This window comes from Crocuta crocuta, unplaced genomic scaffold, assembly GCF_008692635.1.
Source record: "Crocuta crocuta isolate KB4526 unplaced genomic scaffold, BGI_CrCroc_1.0 scaffold125, whole genome shotgun sequence".
NCBI lineage: Eukaryota > Metazoa > Chordata > Mammalia > Carnivora > Hyaenidae > Crocuta > Crocuta crocuta.
The window spans coordinates 1,133,158-1,154,931 of NW_027531143.1; the positions used below are offsets into that span (position 1 = coordinate 1,133,158).

Here is a 21,774-nt window from a genome sequence, read left to right on the forward strand (position 1 = left end):
CTTTGCAAGTCATTATTTTGAAAAAAAAAAAAAAAACTAGGATAATTCAATAGATTTTGATTTATAGAAGTTCCACCCTACTTAAAAGTGGAGGAAAAAGCGGGCTCAGAAACAATCTGCAATTAAGAAGCATGACAAATGGCATAGATGGGCAAGTGGTATTCTTTGATATTAGAAAGTAACTGTACTTGAAAATAACTTTATAATTGAATAAGGGTACATTAGGAAAATATGATTCAGAACCAATATTATAGTAATTAGATAAAGGAAGCATAAATGAAATAACTGCAGGAAGAATATTTCCATAGAGATTATAAATGAGATTCTGGTGGAGCAGAAAGGCCTTTAATTGTAATTTAGTGTGCACTATAGAATTATCAGCTTAGTGTGTTACTTCATCATATAAAAGAATATCTGATAATTTTCCCTAATAAGCACATGACAGCTCTTCATATTCCTTCATTATAGCTGATTAAGTGTAAAAACAGTAGATATTCCTTTGTTGGAAAAAGAGTTCAGATCTTTTTAGAAAGACAGCACAGAGCAGTTGCATGTCTGTGCCACGTGATCCCAAAAGGCTATGATTTAAGAAGTCTGGGGATTTTAAGTGGCACTTAAAGAACTCTTCGCTTTAGTTTCTTTCGTCCCTCACTTTATATTCTCCCCATTTTTCCCCATGAAACCTTTTCCGGTAGAGCCATCTCTTCCAGTATTTCTGGCCGTGGCTTACGATCTCTACTATATTCCCCAAAAGAAAGCCAAAGTTACCGGGAGTTTCTGCCACTGGGAGAGCCCTCTTAGCATTTCCAACAACTCTAAAAGCACAAGGACTCAGTCTCCTCCTGGGCTTCACAAGCTCCCAGTTACGTATTCACTGACCCAGTGTGTCCCAGCCATAAGGGTGCCTAACTTGAGGCAAGGGACTTTCTTTTCCTTCTCATACCCTTCCCCTTCCCCAGGGCCAGCGCTGCTCTGCCCCACCTCCTTCAGTCCTGGAGGACTGGTGTGACAGAAGGGGATTGTTAGTACCTATCTAGGCTGGAGGCTCCACGATTTTGTACTTACTGCCCTGATGACTGATGGTGGATCCTAGAACAGAGTCAGTAGCAGAGTATTACAAGGGTATCAGTTTCTTCAGGGATGCTAAAAAGAAGACAAAACAAAACAAAAACAAACACTGAAAGTAATGGCTGAATTATTTGCTTCATTTGCTCCAATCTAGCAACCTAAGAGAGGTGGAAGGTATCTCGATCTATCAACACACTGTGCTAAATACTTTTTATGGTGTTCTCTCATTTCTTCCTCAGAATAGCTTAGGAAGATAGAGCTTCCCAGACCTGCTCTATAACTGGGAAATCGGGGCTCAGAGATAAGCAATAAGCTGCCTCAGGTCATTCAGCTGGCCAGTGATAAAAACAGCCAAGATACAAACTGATGGTATTCCCATTTTTAGGAGCTTTTAAAATGTACTTCCTGGGCTTCCAGGGTCAGGATATAATGGAATGGAAAACTAAAATGAGCAACGGGATTAAGAACCACAAAGAGAAAAACCATGAACTCAGGAATGGCTATATCACTCATTCTTGTCAGGTATTTGACAAAACAAAGGACTCCTTAATATGCCTTTTTTTTTTTTTTAGTCCATATGTGAAATGGAAATAATGCAAACTGATTAACAAAAAGTCTTCCTTCTCAAAGAGGAATGCTACACAGTGCAAGTAGAAAAGCTTTTCAGCAACTCTGTTATTCACATCACATATGGTGCTATGGCCGGGCAAAGTCAGACAGTCTGACCTTGGGGATAAGGTGTTTGAAACTGGCTAATGAGGCATGCCATCAGCACTGGGAAAAAAAAGCAAAAGCGGCAACCCCCTAAGAATTGAAATTAATATCCACAGCAGCTTAGTGTGGTAGACCGAGTCATTCTCACAGGGTCAAATTAGACCTTGATGTTATGTCTCCACAGTTATCCTTAGGCTTGGCACGTGGCTGGAGCTCAGTACAGATGTTTGAATGGGCAAATGAATGAATTTAGGAACATTCCTTTTAGAATATTCCTTAAGTTTTGTCAATTTGGTATTTTAAGAAAAAACTTTCAGGGGCGCCTGGGTGGCTCAGTCAGTTGAGCGTTCAGCTTTGGCTCAGGTCATGATCTCACGGTTAGTGGGTTTGAGCCCCACGTTGGGCTCTCTGCTGACAGCTCGGAGCCTGGATCCTGTGTTCAGATTCTGTGTCTCCCTCTCTCTCTGATCTCCCCTGCTCATGCTGTCTCTCTCTCAAAAATAAATAAAATACTACAAAAATTTTTTTAAAAAAAGAAACAGAAAAAACTTTCAGAGGGCTCTGAATGTTCTGAGGCAAAACAAAGTAAATGCTCAATTAAGCCTAAGCATTCCTGTGGTCCTTTTCCTCTGGTAGTAAGTCCCTTCCCAAATGAATATACTTGTCCTAAGGAAAGACATTCAGTCAAGATGTCGATGTTACTTAGTCTAGTTGAAGGCAAGATTTTACCTAAGAACATTTGATTGATCAGTAGATATCAATCAATAGATAGATACATGTATATGTTTATGCATATTTAATAAGCTCTTCATTATTTCGGCCTGCCTGGGGAATACGTAATATTTCCAATTAGTCAAATATTCTAGTTAATAAAGAAAGAGTTGACACATGAGGATTGTCCTCTTAAAAGAAATTGAGTTGTGGCCATATTGATCATCATCTTTGGTGATGAAGGAGTCGCTTGAGCATACTTTAGTGTTCTAATCCTCCATGGTGGAACACAAATATCATCTATCACTCTGCCATGGAGTATGATGCTATTGGTACGAGATTTCTATCAGATCAAGTTTCAGCTATTTACCAAATGGATGGTGGGGGGGGGTGTTAATTATCAGCCTTGTTCCAGAAAGGATTTAAGATGGTAATGGTTCTAATGATTACTTTACCAGCTTGCGGACTTAATTGTTGTTCCTTCCAGGAAGATCTCTAACACTTGGCTCAGCACTGGCTGGTTCACAATGACAATTGCACTGGAGCTCTGTGACAGGATCAATGTTTATGGCATGGTGCCCCCAGACTTCTGCAGGTAGGATTTATTCTGCAAGTGTAATTCATCAGCAGTGTTGTTGCGGGCTTTATAAATATCTGATTCCAAATATCAACCATGAAACATGTCTAACTGTCTTCTTGAAGCAATTAATTAACACGTCCCAGGTTCTGGTTCTAGAAACAACAAACAGCATTTAATTATGTAATATAAAATATTGAAAGTTTTTGTTTGTACTGCTGGAGAATTAATCCATCTTGTGGGCTTCTTTTATCCTCTGAATATTTATTAACCGAAAGTAATGCAGTAATTGGCATAATATTAACGATGAGCAAGCATTAAGAAATATTAGTTGAATTCTCATTTTAAGAGAATGTGGTAATTTTTATTTTATTTTATTTTTAATGTTTATTTTATTTTTGTGTGTGAGAGAGACAGAGCACGAGCTGGGTAGGAGCAGAGAGAGAGGGAAACACAGAATTCAAAGCAGGCTGCGGGCTCTGAGCTGTCAGCACAGAGCCCAACACAGGGCTTGAACCCACGAACCGTGAGATCATGACCTGAGCCAAAGTCAGACGCTCAACCGACTGAGCCACCTAGTGCTCCATGGGGTAATTTTTAATGAAGTAAGGAGGGCAGTTTCTTTGACAGGAAGACTTGTTTTCTAAAATTAAAATATTGCTCTGAGCCTCTTTCCTCCTCACATCAGTAGCCTTGGTTTGTGCTTCTGAGGCTAAAAGCACAGACATAATTATTTTGAGGTACCACTTTAAAGGGAACATACACACATCTTTGGTGCTGCCTTAAGTTCCCACCTGGCATATGTCCAGCCAGAGTTTGGTGTGTTCTAACAGATGCACTGAGAAATACTCAGGGCCTGATTTGTGGAAGCCCCGTTGAAAATTCACTTGTAATTTAAAGTAGCAATATGGGTGCGTTCAGAAAGTGGCCTGCTCTTCAGGAATGCCTGATGACTGCACATGGCCTCAAACTTGATGGCCCTTATAGTTCAGATGGCAAAACTTGGGGCGACGGCATTTTAAACCCGCTCCTTAAAATTCCTGCTTGTTTATATCTTCATGGGTTTTAAACCTAACACCTTCTCGAAGGCCATGGGCCTTTACACAGATCTGCAATTCGGATGTTGGATGCAAGGCTGTGAGTACTTAATCATGCTGGTTTACCACTTTGCACCTTTTCTCCCACCCTCTTGAACCCAAGGACCCAAAACAGCAGCAGTACTATGATATGTGAGAGAAGCTATAGAAGGTTGTACAGAAAGGCCACTGATACTTGCCCACACTCCGCGTCCGCAGGGATGACCTGATGTCGTAAGGAAGGGTGTGTTCTGGAGTCAGACTGCAAGGTTGAGAGCTCCACCTAGCCACTTACTAACCAAGTGTGAGCTCGAGCTAGTTGTTCAGTCTCTCTGTGCCTCAGCTTCCTCCTCATTAGAAGTGAACGGGGTAATACTAAGACTCAGCCATGGGGTTGTAGGTGGATTAAATAAATTAATACACACGTATACGGCACCTAGTACATGGCAAGAGTTAGCTTGGGTCCCCTTCCAGTTCCTCATCAATGAACTCAATGGCCTTGTTTCCTTGTTTAGCAATCCATGTGCAAAAAGTAGGTAAGGTAGTGTTGAAAGAAAAAGAAAGAAAGGAAGGAAGGAAGGAAGGAAAGAAAGAAAAAGAAAGAAAGGAAGGAAGGAAGGAAGAAAGAAAGAAAGAAAGAAAGAAAGAAAGAAAGAAAGAAAGAAAGAAAGAAAGAAAGAAAGAAAGAAAGAAAGAAAGAAAGGAGGGAGGGAGGGAGGGAGGAAGAAAAGGAAACTGCCTCCTCAACTCACAGGCTAACAAAGGCAGTGGGAACAGTGCTTATGGGCACGCAAAGAGCCATCAAACTTGATAGCTGTATGGCAGATATAATTATGGAATATTGCCATTAGGACGCCAGAGAGAAAGAGCATGAATAAATTGAAATGTTAATGACTTAGAGCATTCAAGGAAATATTCCATTTATTATGGAAAACAAATGAAAGGCAAGTTAACCTGTCATTTCTCTTACTCCGCGTTAGTTCATCATGACTTCATGAACGTAGGAGGGGAACAGCTTATGGGACGCCACTAACAAGGCAGTCAAGACACTGTCGGTGCACCATCTGTCGCCACTGACTCTGGGTTTCTGTTCCCCCACCACCATCCCAGAGGCTCAACAGTTGCTCTCACAAAATGTCATCTCCAGGAACTCTTCAGGTGGATCCCTGTACGGTGCACACAGCATCCTGTCAGAGCAAGTGGAGAAACGTGCTGGGTGCCATGCGGCACAGAGCGTTAGGCTGGAGGGAGCGTTCTGCTCAGTGAGAACTCCGGGTAGGAAGCCTAAGCAGGGAAGAGCCGGGCAGCACAGACCGACTCCCAAGTCCCTTTAGTCTTCACTTCCAGGACATGTTAACTGAACGACCCGGTAAGAAACTGGGTCACCTTGAAGAGGGGGCAAAATGGCAGAGAAGTAAGGAGCTCCGTACTTGCACTCGCACCCATACATCACACAGAAAAGATCTGAAGCCATTGGAAACCTTACAAAACCTGAGAGATTGGGAGAAAAAGGACGCGAATCCACTGAGAGAGCCTTCTAACGTGAGTGTAAACTGGGGAAGAGAAAATCGGGCCGGGATCGGAGACTCCAGGGTGGAGGGCAATCCCCCTCTACCCTCTACGGGGAGTGAGAGAGGAAAAGGAGAGAGTCCAAAACAGAAAAACCTCTGCTCGGGGGGGAAAAACCTCCANTCATGGATCAAAAGATGTTAAATAAAAAAACGAAAGAAACTGGGTCACCTTGAGCCCTGCTTTCCTCACCTGCAAGATGGTTATAAGAAAACAGTGATAGGGGCACCTGGGTGGCTCAGTCAGTTAAGTGTCTGGCTTCAGCTCAGGTCACTATCTCACAGTTTGTGGGTTCAAGCCGCACATTGAACTCTGTGCTGACAGCTCAGAGCCTGGAACCTGCTTCAGATTCTGTGTCTCCCCCTCTCTCTCTGCTCCTCCCCCATTCGTGCTATTGTCTCTGTCTCTCAAAAATGAATAAACGTTAAAAATAAAAAAAAAAAACAACAGTAATAAAAGCAAGCAGGTCATGGTGGAGATTGAATGAAGTCATGGATGTAGAATGTGTGACACAGTGCTGAGGAAAGACTATTAAGGTTATGAATATTACTAATAATATTACATTGTAAGATATATAAAATAATTATTAATGCTAAAGTACTTGAGAGTTGCCCGAAAAGGTTCTGAGAGTTTTGGGGCATTCAAAGAATAAGACGCAGCTCTTGCCTTCTAGAAACTTATAGTAAGCCATATCCACATCCACACAAAAATGTAATGAACACAGCACAGCCACTGGGAGTCAAATCACTTCTGCAAACACTGTCTGCCACCAGAGAATGAAAAAGCAACTTTTTAGTCAGTCCGGTTACTCATCTAACCATTCCCCCTTTTGTTTTTATTTTGAAAGAAGTTGAGAACTATTAAGGGGCAAGCAGGGGTCATGTGCCATGAGCTCTAGGGCTTAAGGAGGTCAGATATCACCAGGGCCCAAAAACGGAGGGACAGTTCTGTGAGGTGGCAGAACGCAAGCTGGTTGAGTCCCCCAGAATATGAACTCTCCAAGGGCAGAGATTTTTGTGTATTTGGTTCTCTGTTTGAGCGCTGGTGCACAGGCCCACACATGTTTACCTTCCTAGCCTATGGCAGATGCTTTATAAATATCAAAAGAATGAATGGCCCTGTCCTCTACTTTCTCCTTAGTGCTGTTGTAAAAGGGTACTTATACGGGTGATAAAAATAACCATTTCTGCTTTTGAAAGGCCATGTGACTTTGAGAGAGTTATTTGACCTTATTGACCTTAGTGATCTTGGACAAGTTACTTAATAACTACCTCTGAAGCCTTAGCTTCCACATCTGTAAGGTGGTGAAGACAGCTATACTTACCTTAAGGGTTCGAATGATAATCCCACAAGATAATAGATGAGGAAGGTTTGGCACACCCTGGTGTATCCTAAGCACACCTACATTTACCAGGTGAAAGGACTCACCAATCTGCAAGCATGGATACGCATTGGTACGTTTTAAGGAGACATCCAATGGGAACCAATAAATGATGTCCAGTTGATGAGGAGAGCCTGGTTGCTAGAAAGAGAAGGGCATGTATGGCTTCCTGTATGAACTGGATCCCACTTTTCTACATCTTTGGGAAGTGGCTTCAAGTGGCCTCCAGCCCCTACAATATATTGTCACATGAGGCTGCTCTAGTGTACCTACCCATTCTTGTTTTTTTTTAATTAAAAATTTTTTTTAACATTTATTTATTTTTGAGAGACAGAGTGCAAGTGGTGGAGAGACAGAGAGAGAGAGAGAGAGAAAGAGAGAGAGAAAGCACAAGTGCAGAAAGGGCAGAGACAGGGAGGCACAGAATCCAAAGCAGGCTCCAGGCTCTGAGCTGTCGGCACAGAGCCCGACATGGTTTTTGAACCCACGAACTGTGAGATCGTGACCTGAGCTTAAGTCAGATGCTTAACTGACTGAGCCACGCAGGCGCCCTGTACCTACCCATTCTATTGCTTCCTCAAAGTAGCCAGTTTCTTACTGGAATGAAGAGTTAGGCATATGGGGCCAGATTTCCTCAAGCAAAAAGAGCACCAACTGCTCATTTTTGGTTAAATTAACCTTTTTAGACCTTAAGATGCAACTTATATCCTCAAAAGGAGTTATTTGCTAAAACTAATCACAGAGACTTCCATTCACTCAACTGACTCGTGTTGGGTACCGAAGACATGATCAGAGATGGAAAGGACAGGGTCTTTGCCTTCAGTCTCCTGACCGTCTCTTGGACACAAGTCAGTCAAAAGGGACAGAGGGTCACAAGATGCCTATGGGAGAAAATACTCCCTGGCTGCCTGTCAGTAGCATCTGATCCGCAGGGCTTTATTCAGACATCCACCTCTGACTTTCTGCTGTACTCGGACCAGTCCTTGCATTCCTCCAACCCTATCAGGTAGACCAGGGGCAAGGAGCCAAGAGAGAAAGAATATCAGGGCCTCCTATACCCACTCTATCAAGAGCAGACCCACTTCTATCTGCTGTATATATGGGCTCTTGTATAACACAGGATTGTGTGGCAAATAAGAACTTTGACAACCTCTTGTCTGGTACAATCGTGCTGCTTTTCAATCTAAATCAAACTGTCACACGCTTTTCAGGAAAATCTAGCATTGCCCCTTATTGCCGGGAAACCAAGGCACAGAGAGATCAAACACTGGGCTACTTCTGCAGTCATTTCTATCAGCCTAAGGTGGCAGTGACCCACAGGGTATGTCAGCCACTATATGCATGGGATGAGGGAGGGGACAGAGCATGAGAGGGAATAGGGGAATAAATTATACCCTGGGGGAGTAAACAGCCAAGGAATCCATGAGTGACTGATTCCCAAGATAACGGTATAGGTTCGCCCGTACAGGCCTAGAGCTGCCATTTTCCATCCAACTCTTCTGGAGGTCTGGCTTTCCTATCCTTCCCACCCAGAGGGCCTGAGTTACTTCCAGGAGTCATTCATTGGAAGAAATCTTCTAGTAGCCTCTAAACTCTTAAGCACATGGACTCCTCAGGAAGAACAATAGCCCTACATTCATAATTAAAACCACAGAATGGAAGCAGCAGACATATAAATGGCCACGGGGGGAAGGTGACAGACACATCACTTAAAACCTGGTAGAATCCAACACTGGGTAAAAGTCATCTGACTAGCAGGCAACCCTTAGTTTGGTGCTACAGTAGCCTCCTGACTGCTTTTGCCAACTCCAGCCTTTCTCTTTCCTCTCTAGACAGCTCTGTGCTGCTGGATAAGCCACATTGGACTCTGTCAGTTAAATCCCTCTGTAGCTCTCCAAAGCTTTTAGAGCAGAGTCCATATTCCTAGCTTCGCACATGGCCCACCAGGACCTGGCTTCTGCATCTGCTTTAGTCTCCTCTTCTCTCCTCACTCAGACTTCTTTCTGCCATACTGCAGACTTCTAAAGGAACTCACCCTGCAGACAATGGAGGGCTTTTCCCCCTCAGTTTGGAATTTCCATCCCCTTCTTCTTAATCTGGCTGATCGCTGCTGGCTCTTTACAATAATATTAATGACTGATATTTTCCTGGACATACCACGTGCTGGCCCTGCACTTAGGATGAATATATGCACCATTTCATTGAAGCTTCATGATAATCCCATGAGATAAACATTATTATTACCCTGATTTCACATGTGAAGCTTAAAGACTGAAAACAGCTGCCCAGTCATGGAGCAGGTACCTGGCAGAGCGAGGATCTGAATGCAGGTCTCCAGGGCCTCACTCCACTGCTTCATATGCAGCAGCCTCTCCTCCAGGCTTTCGTCACCTCCTGAGTCAGACCCTACCTGTGCCCCCACTGGGCCCTCTGTCCACTCCTCCCCTGCCCCACCTCATGGATTCATTTTTTGCCCATAGTCTCTTCAAGAGGAGGGATCATGCCTCCTCACATTGACATTGTGTCTGGTGCATAGTATGTATTCGGTATTGATTGACTCAATAAATAGAGGAAAACCTTCCTTTCCTTGGCAGTGTTTAAGAAACCGATTCTGTATTGATCCCAATACCTCAAGTGCCTGGTGAATGAAAAGTATAATTAACACATGGACAAATTCGGATTTTAAGGGTCCTGGGAAGTCCATGGCGGCCACCTGTTTCATTCTCAGCCAGAGCCAGCACCGGGCCTTCACAGAGGGGCTCGGGCATCAGGCAATTAGTCTCCATCCTGCCTCTATTGCTCGACTCTGGGCTCATCAGTATTCTGAAAGCTGGGGAAAATTAATGTCACGCTGCACCAGAGACAGCCTCAAAATATATTACTATATGGACAGTAGACCCTTAAGTCATGCCACTTCCATATAAGAAGCCAAATCCATTCTCTCTGGATGAACTATAAATTGCAATGAAAAAAATCTTGTTATCATTGCCTTCCAAACTAAGTTATGGTGAGTATTTTTAATCTCATTTTCTACTGTAAATTATTTGTGATAATAATGGGCCAAGCATTTAAATTCTACCTAATAATCTTATTTCTGGTCGTACTTAACACATTACCGAGTTTACAACTCTCTGTCACCCATCATTTCTTGAGTATTAATTAGCGGAGTAATGACTCAAAGTGATCACTGTCATGGAACTAAATTAATATCTCATCCATAATGTGAAGGACATCTCAAAGGTATCGTGAATATCAGAGAGTTGATTCTGTTAGAATTATTAGCTAGTGAACATTAATAAAGCTTCCAGTGTCACAGGGAAAGTTCCTAGTTGGCGAAAGTCCACCGTGTTGAATCAGATGCTTCCAGAGGACAGGTATGGAATGGTAATGCCCCCAAGAGGTTCACATTTTATGAAGTAGACTTCAAACATATTGTTGTAGTTTTTTTCTTAGATGCTTATCTTTGCCATGATTTCCTTCTTCTGCCTTTGCCATAATTTGACCAACTCTTAGCAGTCATGGGGTGTTTTTATTACTCTCCTCTCCTATGGGTCCACTGATCTAATATGAGATGTGATAGCACCACCTGGGGTGCCCGGGCTAGGAGTGAGTGGGGAGTTCAGATGACTCACTTTGGCTCCTTGCCCTGTGAAGCAGACAGCTGCAGGCTCTCGGTGCTCCATGTTTTCCAGATTCACTAGTCTTATTCCACTGGCTTCCAAGGTATGCAGATGTTTTCTTTCCAAAAGAGGAGGTAAGGACAAGAAATCAGGACAAGTCAGTAAAGGTGACTCAGCGGGTCCCATGGGGATGAAGCAGCTGTGTAGGAAGCCCTGCTATAGGAACATTTTCTTCTGAATGTTACATGGTGTCCCCAAAGGCCCCCGATGTGAGCCAGTTTCAGAACACCCTGGACACTTGGCAGCTGTTGAGTCAGCTCTATTCCTCAAGCATTTCCGGACCACCTCCTGTATGCCAGGTACCATGCTAAGAATAGAAGAGTTTAGAGAGTGTGTGAGAGCTCTAGAGAGAGGCAAAGCCACTGTTCTCTCCTTGGATCATTTGTAGCCTTGTAGATAGTTCAAACCAAACCAACAGATCAGGGTCAGTCCAGATCACACCTATTGGAAGTATTCTTCCATGCTTGCTAATGCTACGAGGTTTCCTCCAGTTGTACAGCTTAGCTTTAGAAGATTCAGAAATGGGAAATTACAAACTCCTGTTACCATTAATCTTAGCGTGCATGATTGTAAATGAGCACAAGGCCTCAGCTGCTCGCGCTGACTGTGCAGAGTGTCCGCCAAGCACAGGGCGCCTCTATCGATAGGTGCTGGGAGAATGCAGCCAGGACAAAGTTGTTCCAACCCATGTTCCAGTAGGAGCCTGGGGTGCCCTTGGTACAGACACCCATTGATGGAGCAGAAGTTTTTCCAAAATACAGAGCCTCACTCTTAGGAGTACAGCTTTGGTCCAAACCTGAGCCCTGAAACCTTTTCAGTTTTTCTGTGCATGAGTTCTGTCATCTGTACAGTGGGGGCGCTGTGAGACTTAAATAATGTGAACGCTGTGTACTCTGGTTTGGGCTGAAAGGGTCAAATCTAGCAGCTCACATGGCCCATGAGTGAGGCTATGTGCTTCAAGCCAGGTACCAGACGCCACCTGCGTGCCGGATGCTCACCCAGCAAATGGAGCAGCAATACTTACCTTATGTTACATACTTGCCTGATGAAGAAATGAAAGACATAATGTAATGAAGCACCAACACCTAGCCAGTACTTAACTTAACCACCCATCTTCAACCTGGCTGCATATTAGAATCTCCTAGGCACTTTTTAACATTACTTTGTTTTTAAATTTTTTATTTTGAAAAAGCTTTGAACGTACCAAAAAAGTTGCAAACGTAGCATACCCTTCCCACAGCTTGCCCTAATGTTAACATTTTGCATAATTATCAATACTAAGAAATTAACACCTGTACAAAATTCTTACCTGAATCTTATTCAAATTTCACCAGTTTTCCTGCTGCTGCCCTTCATCTCCTCCAAGATCTCTTTGAGTTTACTTATCCTGTCTCCTCACTCTCCCCTTATCTGGGACAGTTCACCAGCCTTTTGTTATCTTTCATGACTTTACAGAGACCTGGGCAGTAGTGTGGGAGACCCCTCACTTTAGATCTGTGTGATGTTTTTCATGGTCGGATTGACCTTATGCATTCTCAGGGAGGGTAAGAGCAGTGAGCCCTTCCCAGCATCCCCTGTCAACAGGCACATGATGTCCAACGTCTTTTTTTTTTTTTTCTTTTCTGTCTTCATGAAGGAATCAGATATCTTATAACTGGCAATGTTCACGTTGATCACTTGGCTGAGGTGGCATCTGCTGGGTTTCCTCACTGTGAAGTTATTATCTTTCCCTTTGTCATTAATAAATCTCTTGGGGGAGATATTTCATGCAAATAACCTATTTCTCTTCATCTTTTTTCCCCACTAATGTTTCATTCACCCGAGCACCTTGCCTGCAACAATTACAGGCCTGTTCTAATGGCGATTTCTCTATTTCCTCATTCTCTCTAGACTTATTAATTGGAATTCTTCTGTAAGGAAATGGTGTTTCTTCTTCCTCATCCGTTTATAGATTCCGTTATTTATTGAAATCATCATGGACTCATGGATATTTATTTTATTTTATTTTATGGGTTTTATAATTCAATACCACCATTATTTATTTTGATACTCAAACCAAAGGCACTTTTTAAAATACCCCCATGCCTGGGACCCTCTCCAAATCAATTAAAACCAGAATCTGTGAAGGTGGAACCCAGGCAATGATATTTCTTTAAAGCTCCCCTGTCACTAAATGTTAGTTATTTTACTCTCCTCCCCTCTGCTTCCTCTGTAAAGAAACAAACATCCTTCTACACATGATTTTTCGGATTTATGCCTGAGGTGGTCCTTGGGGCACTGTTGACAAGCTGCCGCCACGTGGGGAACCGGCTCTGTGATTTTCTTGGCACCGCGCCACCTCCCACTGCTCCCACACCTTCACCCCTGAAACAGGAAGTTGGGTGCCAGAATCCTCCCTTTTACAATGAGAGCCTCCTGGTGTGGAAATTCTGCTGATATTATTGATGTTTTCATTTGGGTCAGGTGGAGGAAGAAAAAGCTACGACAGCCTTTAGAAAGTCAGGTTTGAGAAAAGACCTAAGACCTTCCACTGCAAAGGGCTTCCTGAAGGGAACAGCGGATTGCCACTGACGGCAGCCTTTCAACCCGGAGGGCTGTTCCTAGTACAGTCGCTTTGGCTCTGCCTTCTCAAGGCCCACAAAGCACTCTCCTGCCATTTGCACAGAGTTGTTGTTTTTTTTATTTTTAATTTTTTTTAATGTTTTATTTATTTCTAGGAGAGAGAGAGAGAGAGGCAGCGTGAGCAGGGGAGGGTCAGAGAGAGGGAGTCACAGACTCTGAAACAGGCTCCAGGCTCTGAGCTGGCAGTCAGCACAGAGCCCGACGCGGGGCTCGAACCCACGAACCGCGGGATCATGACCTGAGTGAAAGTCGGACGCTTAACCGACTACGCCACCCAGGCGCCCCTACACAGAGTTTTAAAGTGTGGAAACAACCCCCACTTATGTAGACACTTTTGAAATCACAATAACTAAATCTGTAAACTTAATTCCCTCTCTCGGTGATCAATATGGAGCCAGATAAGTTTTCATTCAAAGCGATGGTCTTCCTGAATAAGGAAATTGATCCCCACATAGCATCCTTTAGCTGGATCCAATTTCTCTGTATTCTTAGATGCCAACTCAATTTCATGATATTTTTGGAAACCTAATTGTTTCTTTAATCAGATTGATGCCAGTAATATGTTCAAAGTGTAGATAAATGAGATTTAAAACCTGATTTATATCAGAATAAAAGCTTAACCCAGAGTATACCATGGCAGAGTGAATTTGGCATGGTTCCCCATATTATGCCATATGAATCTGAGGACATTTGTCTGAAATTTTTCTGTTTTTTGTTGTTTACTCTTTTCTTCATGGTAGTCAGTTCCAACTTTAATTCTTCCTAGAATGTGTTTTCTTTCCTACTAAATTTTAAGGGGTTTCTGTAGAAAGTTTATACGTGAAATCTATATTAACTAAACAGGATTGAACTTAATGTGTCACTGTAGACCGCAGAGATACTTCGAGACAAGCATGATAGAGATGCGGAGTATTAATTCAGCATAGCATCCAACCCAGGACCAGGAACGTTTAAATGCTGCATGACAAAAATAAATCTCTCTTCCTGGAAGAACTTTAACCTCAGAGGAGAGGCAGCTCAAAAGGTTTATTGTTGTCAGAGCCACAATCTTGACACCCCTCTTGATAAAAGACTTCGATCCCTGACCTCAGTAAAGTTGCTACTCTAGAAGCTATTTGTGTATTGATCTCTTCTGAAGAAAACAAATAGGTGTCTAGCAGGATGAACATCTCTGGGAAACAAAGTTACTGTACTTAGAGTAGAGCCCAAATTACTGGAATGGGGACCCAAAGTCTCCAGGCATGGAACGGTGGTTTGCCTGGGCCTTTCAAGAGAAGCACTAAGCTCTGCCACAAAGCCAGTTGGTGAGTGTAACTCAAGATAGAAAGATTTAGCCTGCTGGGATGTCTTAACTAAATCTATCATCTAGCCATCAAGACTGAACAGGTGGAGTGGACTAGACTAGAATGGAAATGGACTAGACTAGTCTGAGGTCAGGGCTCTTTGGGGGTTCGATGTATAGTAACCTACAACAGGGCACCCAGCCACCCCCACATGTTCATCCTTTGCCTGCTGCCATGAGGAAATGAGCCAGTGTTTCTCATTTGAGGCAAAATAGGGATAGAGACATGGAAAAAATGTTGGGGTTGTCAGGCTACAATGCAAGGACTGAGGATTTGGAATTTCTGAATTTAGAGACTCTGGATTTGAGTCCGTCATCTACCTAGAGAAACAAGGAAAGAGGTGGCATCGTGCTTGCCGTTTTTCAAACTAGGATCATCAACTTTCCATGCCGGAGGAGAAGTTGTCTTTAGAGGTTTGCTGTTTAGCCACTAACTCCCCATAAATGTCTTTCAAGACCAGAAATTCAAAAATTATTTATTGAGCACCTACTAGGAACAAGACAAAGGCCTGCCCTCATGAACAGACAGTAAGTAAGTCTACACAACAGCAATTCCGGAGAGTGATCAATGCTTACAGTCAGTCTGACTGAGACGGAGCAAAGGGGCAGGTGTCAGGTAAAGCCTTTCCTAAGAGGCTACAGTTAAGTCGATCCCCACTGGTGAGAAGGAGTGAACTGGTAGGAGCATGCGACCACCAGCTGACTACCCTCAAGTGCCAAGGCCTCAAGGTGGAGTTGGCAGAGTTGGTGCCCAGAAAGACCAGTATGGCTAGAGCAGTGGGCAAGGCTGGGTTAGGAGAAGACTCTGAAGAAGACCCAACTCACACAAAACGCTATAAGCCATGCTTTCAGTATAATTAGAAGCCTCTGGAGGATTTAGCAGGGGTGGCATGGGGAAGGTGATGTGATGTGTTTTTGTTTTGTAAATAGCTGCTTATGCTAAATAGATTTCACAGGGCAAGAGTAGAAGCGGGAACTTTAGTAATAAGTAATTTTTAAATCCCTAAAACCTGGGGGCACCTGGGTGGCTCATTCAGTTAAGCCTCCAACTTCAGCTCAGGTCATGATTTCACGGTTCATGGGTTTGAGCCCTGTGTCAGGCTCTGTCCTGACAGCTCAGAGCCTGGAGCCTGCTTCAGATTCTGTGTCTCCTTCTCTCTCTGCTCCTCCTCTGCTTGTGTTTTCCCTTTCACAAAAATAAACATTAAAATAATTTTCAATAACCCAAACCTGAAGGTCCTATGGTATATACTTTTACTCTCTCTGTTTGATAATGATGGTCAGTGCATTTGTTTCACAATCTCAAAACCTTTCCACTTGCTTATTGTGTACACCTGAGAAAAACTATCTGTTGAAATGTATTTAACTTGGAAATATGAGTTGTGTTTATCAGCTTAGTCAGTCAACGGAATGTTTTCCCCTCTGTTCAGCTATCTCATTTTCCTCTTGCAGGGATCCCAACCACCCTTCGGTACCTTATCACTATTACGAACCTTTTGGACCTGATGAATGTACAATGTACCTCTCCCACGAGCGAGGACGGAAGGGTAGTCATCACCGCTTTATCACAGAGAAACGCGTCTTTAAGAACTGGGCACGGACATTCAATATTCACTTCTTTCAACCAGACTGGAAACCAGAATCACTTGCTATAAATCATCCTGAGAATAAACCTGTGTTCTGAGGAATGAGTGTGCCAGACTGAAATCCCAAGTCCCTACTGTATCAGACACCAGGGCACTGGACTTCCTGAGCCACCAGACACAAAAAAGGGAGAAAACTGGGAGCAAGAAACCCCTCCAGAAGCAACATGTACAGATGCCTCTGAGGCATGACTGTGAAGCAGTGCAATTGGTTTGTAAGGAGAAATTACAGAATTAATATGTCCTAATGAGTGTCGTCCACTTCAAAAGGGGCTACCTTAGGAGCTAACCACTCATTTCAGTGATGCTGCCATGATTAAAAATCATTCTGGATCTCTTTAAGTATTGCCTTCCAAACTGAAACACAAGCAACTCAACGTTAGTTGTGTTCCTTTATAGAAACACCACATCGAAAGACCTTTTTCTATCAAGTTGTATCCTCACCTGATCTCTAATCTTTGTCATCTGTTGGGCTTTGTATGTGTGATTTGTAAAAAGTAGCCTGAAAGTATGGACATGATTTCTGAAGAGCACATCTCCACTGACTTTCATCAAACAAATGCCCAATATTTATTTACTGAGAGTTTTTTAGTGTACTCTATCTAGGCCAGTATTTTTATGGATTATGATTATGTGGTAATTTATCCTTCTTAACTCTTTAATCCTGAACGATGGTTGGAAAATACCTAGAATACGGTTGGTAAGTGACTGTGTTCACGATGCTCATTGTTGGCATGCCATTGGCTTGGAAATGTTGCGTTGCATTTTTTGAACCCTTAGGCTTCAAGAATAGCTATGACGTTTTCTAACGTAAGGAAATGCTCCAAATGACAAAATTGAAAACCAAAAACTGTGTTATTACAACAAAACAATACTAACAAAAGAAACTTAAGGATAGTTGTCTTTAGTAATAGTTGGTGTAGGTTACCTGACGTAAACCCTCGTTTCCTCATCTGAGAATGATGTCCCTGTACTAGACGACCGCATACGTTTTCCTTCCAAATGTAAAATTCGGTGAGCCTCTCGTTCACACATTTAAGGACTGTGCACTTGGAATGACTGGGGCTTCTGCAGTAGCAAAAGCCTGATTTTAGGGAGTCTTTTCATTCCCCTGCTATCTATCTCCCTCTGTGGTTAAAAACATAACTTCCTGCCTGGTCCCCATTGGCTACAATCTACCCCCTGCTTTTCTGGTGTTTCTTGCACTACACACAGGAAGGAAGGAAGGGAGGGAGGGAGGAAGGAAAAGAAAAAACAGAAAAGAAAACTAAGAAAGACAGAACTGTGGTGTTCCCTGGCTTCAGGAGCAAGGAACTGCCTTTCTCTGAATCTATGAGAAGATAATACAAGGAGATTCCCTAGCATAAGACTCATTTATCCTGTGAACTCCAGATTCCCATATTGCAAGTCTTACTTACATTATATTCACAGCCGTTCCCTGGTCTGGAGGGGTATGAAGGACTTATTTTATTCAGGGCCAAGATATCAGTTAGTATGAAAGACCTTCATTTAAGCTGGTGATATTCTTCAAAAATGGTCCTTTTAAAACTCTACCAGTGTTTTCTTTACACATGACTTAGAAGGCATTAGTTTTTCCGATGCCAGATTTGAAGGCACCAGCAAGTATTATGTGTGGAGACTGACAGTGTTTTATAGAACATGACCTGACCTGTGATTAAAGAAGGTTTCTCACGTTGCCACTTCCTTTCCCTTTCCTTAATTACTGCTAAAGATTCCATTCCCTTGCACTAACTAGTACTGTTAATTATATGGAGTGTTGTGCTTGAGATGCAGACACAGTCCAGATATTTATACGGCAGAAACAAAGTATTATTGTGGTCTAGCTTGAATTGTTAAAAGCCAATATAATCGAAATGTATGTGTTCTTTAAATTTTCTCATTGTTTTTAAAGAGACCGTAGAATTGTATTTCAGCACAATCTCTTCTGCAGCATGGACTCTGAACACACAATACTTTGTGAATGTATGGAAAAGAGCATGAATTTCATGATTGGATTTATAGGCCATCTTTACCATCACTCGAAGACATTATGTTGTCCAGATGTAAGTAGGCTCCTTTAACAAGTTTTATTTTTATGGAAACTTGGAAAGGCAGAGTTGGAACATGCGAAGATGTAGCTGTATTACCTACTCTAATAATATCTCAAATGCCTGTGTTATCTTTAGGTTTTGGGATTTGTTTTCTTTTTTTTTTTTTTTAAAGACCATATGATAACTCCCATCTTTTTTGTAACTTCTTCCTCCCAAATACTCAAAAGAGTGAAAAGCAACCAAATTCTGAAATTCCTGGCTTCACTGGGAAATAGCTTAAATCTAAATGTAGGTAAGATACGTATGTGAACTTATATTTTTAAAAATATGGTATAAAAAAGTGCAAGAATTATCACTTGGGCAGTGGTTTTTATTATAGCATTTAAAGAAAATGCCTAGAATTCTGATAGATTGTGCTGATGGTCCCGGCCGTGGGCAATTGAATTCTTATCTTGCCACTGTCGTTTTGTGACTATCGGTCTCAACACCATTCAATAACATTAAACATCAGCTCTGATATAAAAGATGCCTGCAGAACCATGTTTACAGACCTCAGTGATTTCAATATCCATTTGTGTTGGAAGCCTTAGCCAGACTCGTTATGTTACACACCTTTTCCTTCTTTCCCAACTGTGTCATCAGCTACCTCCTAGCTTTTAAGACCACGGTAATACAAAGCCACAGCTGGCCGACCCATGGCGTCTGTTATTTCAGCTCAAGAACATTTGGCAGAGGCCATTACAATAGATAGCCATTATGGGCAAAGATACAGGAATTCACAAACAAAATCAATCACTTCAAATGGCCCATAAAAAAAGGAATCTTACATTTAATATTCTACAGTAAATATTCACCCAAGAAAGCGTACATTAAAAGAACATTAGGAGGTAAATATTCAGTGTGCTGCATGGGGACTTTGCTGTGTGATTTCCATTATGGTTAATGGGTGTTTGGTAACTAAGTCCCTGTGCTTCACTAACCCTGGTATGTGCTAACCTAAGGGCTAGACATAAAACCAGAGCGATTCGGGAACTTCCAAGGTCCTAAGACTTCAGCGTGAGAGCTTTTCTTCAAAAAATAAATGAAAGCAAAACACAAAAGGCTGCACCTGAAAGAGAAATTTATGTGCGGTCTCTTGGAATCCTTAAATTACTGCCCGGTATGCGTGTGTGTATCAGATTCCAAACAACACCTCTCAGGACAGATTACCTTTGTTTCCTGAAATATTCTCCATTCCTCATCTATTTTAACTACATTAAAACTGAAGGATCTAACCTTCTTCTGAAATAAGAACTCACCTCAAATTATTTTGAGTTAAAATTATTGATTCGGAAGCTACCTGAATGGTAGGTAAAAGTGAAGGGAACACATTGGAATTCTGTCAGGATTAATACAGTGTGATTTGAACACATACATATCTATTTAACACCCACCCAAATATTCGCCCTTATGGAGGACTGACCTCATTTCAGAAATATACCCTGAATTCCATTGGAGTGATGATTCAGAGTATTAACTAGACTTACTCTGAGATCCCTATGCCCTCTGCAGTGTTAAGAGGTGAGGTGAACACCCTTACAAACGCCATACCTGATCAAGTGGTTCCTTCCATCCTCCCTGCCTCCCTCTTGAACCGCAATTCCATCTTTTTGCTGTCATTCTCTCCCGATTGTCTTCTTTTTTCTACACTGGGCTCTTAAACCAGCAGTCTTTGGAAGCTGTTAAGGTCTTCCTTGTAGGTGTTTAGACTAGAGACCTGTTTGGGGAACAGATTTGGGGTGGGCCCTGCCAGGCAATGACCATAGTAGGTGGGACGACTATATCGGCTACGGGACTTGGTGCTTCAGATCTACTGTCCTGGTTTTCCCCAGGAAGTAGGGAGGGGGGAGTTTCCAGACACATTTTTGCGCTAAAACTAGGACAAGTCCCAGGCAAACTGGAACAGTGGGTCACCCTATCAGAAGTCCACCTCAAAGACTACTGTAATACTTAGCCTTGGGGAAGGGGGGAGATAAATCCACTACCTAGATTTTAGCACATCCAGAAGATACTTCGGAGTGGAAAGAGGTGAGAGAGGGTCTATAGGCTTAAAAAACAAGCAGGAGGAAGCCCTCTATTCTAGCTCACTCATCCCTACCTACTCAGGGTATTGAGACACCAGAGAAAAGCAAAAAAAGGCTGTGATTGTGTTTGTTTTTACTTCGTGCCCTAATATTATATGCTACCTTGAATTGTCCTTGTCTCTTTATATATGTGTCCTGTTAGTCTCGTTAGATTGTAAGCTCTTTGAGAGCAGGGACTGTTTCTCTTTTGTCTTTGTAGCCTCCTGCCTAGTACAGTGCCTTGCACACAATAGGCACTCAATAAATGTCTGTTGTTGATGACAACCTCTTAATCGTGGCCCATTGGATTGGTAATCAGTATATATTCTTCTATTTGTGAAGTACAGGAGACAGAAAAGGTGATGAAGTAGTTAAATTTTAAGTGAATTTTTGTAGCGTCAAACCTATAACATTTTTAATCAACAGAAATGACCTAGATTTGGGTAGGATGATGTAGCTGAATTCATTAGGTTTGTTAATGTTGGCTGTACTGAACGCACAGACACAGTGAAGTTCAGCAAGCTTTGTGTTCTCACTGTTAGCGAGCTGCTTTTAGCACAAATTAAATTTAATATTGACAAATGCTATACCATACATGGAAAGGCGGAGAGGCAGCCTGGGCTCTGACTTCTCTGGTTCAACTACAAAAAGAAGGCTAAAATGAGATGAGTTATAGCCTGCGTTAAACCTGACAGCTTCCTAAAGCTGCTGGGAATCCAACTGGTGATTTGGAGAGTCCAAAACAATTAAGTATACATCTATCTTAAAATCAAAATGAAGTGAACAAAACACTCCAAAAACCCTTTTGCTTCCATGAAGCAGACCCCGAATGTTTTTATCCCTACCAGAACGTGAGGGGAAAGGAGAACTCTTGGGAGAAGGTTTCCCAGGGGGAGCAGCCCAGTCACCATCTTGAGTCCCCACCTGACCAGCATCTGGTGTCCAGTTACCTCCTGGTTACAAAAGAGGAAAAGATGGAATCAAGTCAGTAAAGGTGAGTTGGCTGCCAAAGGCTGCCTCTGCAGGGAACCACGATCATTACCTGCCTGAATGTGTCAACATAACGGAATCCTTTTCTTTCATTGTCTGCCCTTCCACATATTTATTTAATTGTGTGATCTCAGTTTCATTTTTAAAAGCATAGAAAAACAGTTAGAAGACACTACATTGAACTGAAGAGAATCGTTTTTTTCTTGAACGAACAGAATTTAGAGCTTCCTACATTTTCAGAATGTTTA

General features: G+C 42.4%; 1 protein-coding gene across 1 annotated transcript in view; it reads left to right on the top strand.

Moving 5' to 3' along the window:
* ST6GALNAC5 (ST6 N-acetylgalactosaminide alpha-2,6-sialyltransferase 5) overlaps positions 1–16,727 on the top strand; it is a 173,059-nt gene extending 156,332 nt beyond the window's left edge. The window contains exons 4-5 of the mRNA XM_077771121.1: positions 2,981–3,088; positions 16,193–16,727. Of these exons, the coding sequence (XP_077627247.1) occupies positions 2,981–3,088; positions 16,193–16,424 (340 nt within the window). The 3' untranslated portion in view covers positions 16,425–16,727. The remainder of the gene's footprint in view (positions 1–2,980; positions 3,089–16,192) is intronic.
* Positions 16,728–21,774: the final 5,047 nt, after the last annotated feature.